At 44.2% G+C, this 5,350-nt stretch overlaps 1 protein-coding gene across 1 annotated transcript; it reads right to left on the bottom strand.

The window, feature by feature from the left end:
• Positions 1 to 505: 505 nt before the first annotated feature.
• LOC307030830 (uncharacterized protein) lies at positions 506 to 2,662 on the bottom strand. Its single transcript, XM_079667496.1, has 2 exons — positions 2,165 to 2,662; positions 506 to 1,741 (listed from the first exon to the last, which is right to left on the bottom strand). Exons 1-2 carry the CDS (start codon positions 2,550 to 2,552, stop codon positions 696 to 698), a joined length of 1,434 nt encoding a protein of 477 aa, XP_079523622.1. The 5' UTR covers positions 2,553 to 2,662; the 3' UTR covers positions 506 to 695.
• Between the last annotated feature and the right edge of the window lie 2,688 nt (positions 2,663 to 5,350).

Genomic DNA, 5,350 nt, shown 5'->3' on the forward strand with positions numbered 1-5,350 from the left:
AGCATAACGTACAGCAAAATTTGCTCCTACTTCGTTCAATCCATGGCAATAGATGGAAAAGCAATGGACAGTCTGAAGGCATATCATAAGGCTGCGCACATTCTACTTTGCCCACATGCTCCCGAAAATTGTTGACGATTTTGTTGAGGGAAGGTTACAGTTCTGCAGTAAATATCTCAGCATTTTAAAACCAAAATAAACTGCCTTATTTAGGTCATGCCCACAGGAGCCAACAGTTGTCTGTTGTTTACATAATGCACAATTTACATGATCTCTTTATGCTGTGCAATATATCATATGTGCCTGTACTGTTTGAGTGAAAATAAAGTTTGATGTAATTTAATTTCATTATTGCACTGTTATTGCATTATTGCATTTCATATGTTCCTTAGAGTGCTACAATTTCTTTTAACACAGTTCATCATTCATATTAAGCTCATACTGTACATAAATAACACTGAATGAATTAATTGTTGAGAGGAAACTAAAGAAATGGCTTCAACAAGAAAGATCACATGTTTAATCCTAACAGGTATTACAAATTAAAATATAAAAGCAGCCCACACAATTACATCACTATGAAAATATTCATATATAATATTAAAAAATACAATGCATGCAGTATTTGTTGTGTTTATCTGTATTTAATGAACAACATGGCTGGGTGTTGGTAGACAGGGACACGAGGCAAGATTCTAAACCTCACGAGGCACTCTGATCAGTGGACTCTTCAGGTTAACTAGGCCAGCACAGATGGTTAAGATGTTGTCCAGTTTCGGTGCCATGCTGATGGGAACGGTCTGGGATAAAATCTTAAAGACCTTCAGTCTCTGGATTGCTCTTTCCACGTGTATGCGGACATTGGCTACTCGCCTGGTGCGTGTCGTCTCCTCATTGGTCAACTGATTGCGCCTGTAGGTGAAAGCAGGGATGTTCAAACTGACCCTTCTCTCATCAAGCAAGTCTCGAATGGTGAACCCACGGTCCGCCATGACCTCATCACCAGCCCTCAGATAGTCTAGAAACCCACTGTCCATGGTGATAAACTTATCGCTGCTTCTGCCAACATAGGCGTCAGATATAAACATGATTAGCCCATTAGGGGCCACAGTGACAAGATATTTCACAGTGTTGCGTGATTTGTACTGGCTGAAAGTGTCACTCCTTGAGTCGTGGTTTGTGGCTCTCTGCATGGCACTTTCGGCACAGTCAATGATGCAGGTGGTTCGAGGGTAGTTCCTCTGAAACGACACGGGCATGGTGGCACGAATTGTCTCTCTTGGAAGCCAGGGGATCAGGACTTTGAACTGTTCACCCATCACGTCAATCCAGTGACTAATCACAATGCTTGCCATTGATGTAGACACATTGAAGCGGTGAGCAATATCTCCTAATATTAGGTTTAGTTTTAGCTTCATCAAGGTCATCAGGATTTGGTCAACAACAGGGAGGGTAATTGATGGCTTACTGAAAGGCAACAACACCGTCACCAGGGTGAAAAATTGAACCATACGCACTCCTGTATACAGCCGGGACCTAGCATCATCAATGACCGTGGTGCTAGTCACAGTAGGACCCATTTCTGCCTCGCACTGTGTGGCCTTGTCTATTTTAACAGACTGTGTTGTTGAAGAGTATGTGTGGTCAATATGTGACGGATCCTCCCATTGGGTCTGGGCATCTTGAAATGTTGGTGTAGCAGGCTCAGTCTCACAGGCAGGCTGACAGGTTTCAGGAGCATCTAAAAAGGGGAAGAGAAAACATGGATGGAGCTAAATTAATGCAGGCATAGAGTCCAGGCAGGCATTTGGGGATCAATAAAGTATCTATCTATCTATCTATCTATCTATCTATCTATCTATCTATCTATCTATCTATCTACACGCAGGCGCACACACACACATACACACACACACACACACACACACACACACACACACACACACACACACACACACACACACACACACACACACACACACACACACACACACACACACACACACACACACACAATTAATGAAGTAGCCGTCCTGGGCATTGTTTGTCCCATCTCCAAAACAATCAACTGCCTTAGCAAAATACCGGTAGCAATGTTAGTGTATGACAACTTATTCATAATTAACAGTATTGTCAGCTTCATAGCTAAAGTTGCTGAACTTACCCTCAGCTTCAAGTCTGTGTTTCTTTATCTGGGGGGAGGCAGTGGTCCGCTGGGTGAGTTGACGTCTCTTTGGCTGGGGAGGGCGATTGTACCCCAACCACAACGCTGGGAAAGGATTATCCTTGGTTGGTTTTTGGTCAACAAAGTGATAGGAACAAACAAAAACGTTGCGGGGTGGTTTCTTTAAATTCAATGCCTTCAGCCAGGTCCTTGATTCCGAGTCGGTATCAGGCTTGCGAAAAAATGTCAACAATGGAGCGCATGGACATTGCCTCTTCGTAGCTGGTTTGTGGTCGTAGCACTCTCTATCTAACCACTCGTTCAGGTGCTTTCTCGAGTGATTGCAACCAACTACCGCACACGTAGTTCCCGAACCACTTTTCTTCATGTTGTAATAATTATATCCTCTTTGTCTCTGCGATATCAGTGCTTTGTCGGCACAACGGAGCTAGCTAGCAAAACAAACCCAGTCCGCCAAAACGGAAGTGCATTGCATCGAAGGGAGGAGTTCAGGATGTAGAGCGGAAACGGCTCAATAACTTGTGTATAGGGGTGGGCGATACCACAAAATCTGGATTCGATCCGATACCAAGTATTTCAGGGCCAGTATCGCCGATACCGATCCTGTCTTTATTCATGAAAAGCGTCTTATGTACTTTCATATAGGGGAGAACTGCATGACATGATTTTTTAGCTGAAAGCATCATAAATAGACTAAATCTGAATTCATTTTCATGAATAAAGACAGGACAGTTTATATAGGCAAATAAACGTTTTACTTTTGCAGATTTTAAGTGCAAACATGGAAAATAACAATACAAAGTGGCCAGAGTAGCGAACTGTCTTCTTGCACACATCACAGTTCGCTAAGTTTTAATTGCCAGTTGTGAAATTGCTCCACACAACGCTCCTCTTTCTCTAAGCCGTCATGCGCGTGTGTGTGTTGCACTCGCGAGTCGCTGGCTGCTGCTGTCCTGCCCTGCTGGCTGCTGTCAGTCAGCTTGATAATCGGCGTTCAGGCAGGGAGCGCGCTGCGCGTGCGCGAGCCTCGAGGAGAGGAGGACGTCAGTGGAGAAAAATAGCACATATAGGCATTAGGCATACTTGTGTGCTATGGAATGCCATTTAAGCCAAAATTAAATAATTAAATAAATGCATATATATATAAATATGCCTATGAAATCAATTCTGAAATAAATAAATGAGGCAATAAATATGTATAGCCTACATGTACATTTAGGGTGCATTCACACCGAATAGTCCGTTTTCTGGTGCGCACAAGACGACAGTTTGTTACATTGTTTCATTTTTCAGAAGGTTCGGTTTGCGTTCACACGGGCAAAACTCAAACAGACTATAAACTTAAGGGTGCGTTCACACCTGCCTTGTATAGTCCGGTTGAATCGATCCCTGGTGCGTTTAGCCGCTTGGTGCGGTTCATTTTGGTCGGTGTGAACACAATCCGAGACCTCTTAAGTGAACTAAACAACCGGACTCTGGTCCGCTAAAATAGGTGGTCTCGGAGCGCTTGCTTGCGAACTCTGGAGCGGCTCATTGCTGGTGTGAACGCAAACCGCACCAAAACATAGGAATCGTAGTATTTACGTGTCACAAGAGCGGGGATATCTTCAAAATCTTTAGCGAAAGAGTCTTTCAAGACATCCAAGGTTAGTTAAAGAGTGAAGCAGAATTAAGTGTTGAACAGTGTCGTGTAAAGTAAAAATTCTCCGTCAGCTACATAAAAGTAAGAACACCTGTCGTCGGTGAAACGCCCCTCCTTACTGCAGAACGTCTCATTATACATGTTATAATGTTTTTTAACGGACGTTGTCTGATTATATAATCATAAGCGCGCGCCGCTGCTAGTGTCTGTTGATCTCCAGATTAACAGCAGCATGAGAATAACCTGCCGAAAGTGCCGGTGCTCCATGGCAGAGGCTACGGTAGAAATTGCCGGGATTTGCGTTTTTACCCCCTTAATGTCTGACCAATGGTTGAACATTATTTCCGTGCACATGACTTGTGTTTAATATAATAGAATCTCTCTATATGGCGCTGTTCACAATGAAGGATCAATTCTTCTTCAAGGCAGGGAAGGTTTCACAGTACACAGTCTACTGACCCACAACTGCTGCCTCTCTGTTGGACTCCGGTACTGCACCTTACTCACGAGACGTTGTAAAACAAACAAAAATGGGTGGGAGGCGAACGCAGTAATCACTCCGCCAACGCCACAGTCACCCCCGTTGTGCCAGTTGGTGGTCACTGACGTGTGAATGGATCTGCTCTCCGCAGATCCATTCTCACAACGTTTATCAACCTTTTTCTTACTCAATATCAAGCCACACTTATTGTTTTTACTTCTTTATTTTAATTGAATAATGTAGGACTTTTGTTGCCGTCAGTTATGGGGAGAGTAGGGGCTCAGAATACTGAAATCTGTATTGTTTCATCGTTTTTTCCTTCTAATTTTGTATTCTTTTCTAAACCACACACTGTTATTTACTCAACAATAACACATAATTATCCTTCTGTTTATTTATTTGTTTGATTAATAAACACAAGTTGGAGTCCGTCAGGACGGTCAGGACCGAGAGTCGGAGCAGCTCTAGTTCCATCCATCCATCTTCTCCCGCTTATCCGTGGTCGGGTCGCGGAGGTAGCAGTTCCAGCAGAGAGCCCCAAACTTTCTTTTCCCTGGCCACATCAACCAGCTCTGACTGGGGGATCCCAAGGCGCTCCCAGGCCAGAGAAGAGATATAATCCCTCCATCTGGTTCTAGGTCTACCCCTTGGTCTCTTCCCAGCTGGACGTGCCTGGAACACCTCCCTAGGGAGGCGCCCAGGTGGCATCCTAACTAGGTGCAGCTCTAGTTGCTTTAGAGAATTGTACACCCGGAAGTAATTATTCTCTCCGCTTCGCTTGACAAACCCTGTGATAGTCCTCAAGCTCTGTGATTGCATGTTTGAGTGTGCGCCGAGGGTTACGCAGAGCGTCGAACAACACTTTGAAATGGGATGGAACCGCGGCAGACTGTCCAAAACTGGATTTGAACGGGTCCACCCCGTCCCCCCTCCCCCACCCCGTCCCCAGAACTACACATGCTGGCTATTGTGTGTTTTGCAACATGCTCTATGGCACGTCTCTACTGAAATAAAAGTCCCATTAAATAAATAAATGTGTATT

This window comes from Notothenia rossii, assembly GCF_949606895.1.
Source record: "Notothenia rossii genome assembly, chromosome: 2".
NCBI classification, from domain to species: Eukaryota; Metazoa; Chordata; class Actinopteri; order Perciformes; family Nototheniidae; genus Notothenia; species Notothenia rossii.

Bases quoted from the DNA above. Each gene is read 5' to 3' on its own strand.
- LOC307030830 (XM_079667496.1), bottom strand. From the start codon at position 2,552: ATGAAGAAAAGTGGTTCGGGAACTACGTGTGCGGTAGTTGGTTGCAAT. The intron at 1,742-2,164 runs GTAAGTTCAGCA...TCCCCTTTTTAG, and splicing joins ACACAGACTTGAAGCTGAGG to ATGCTCCTGAAACCTGTCAG.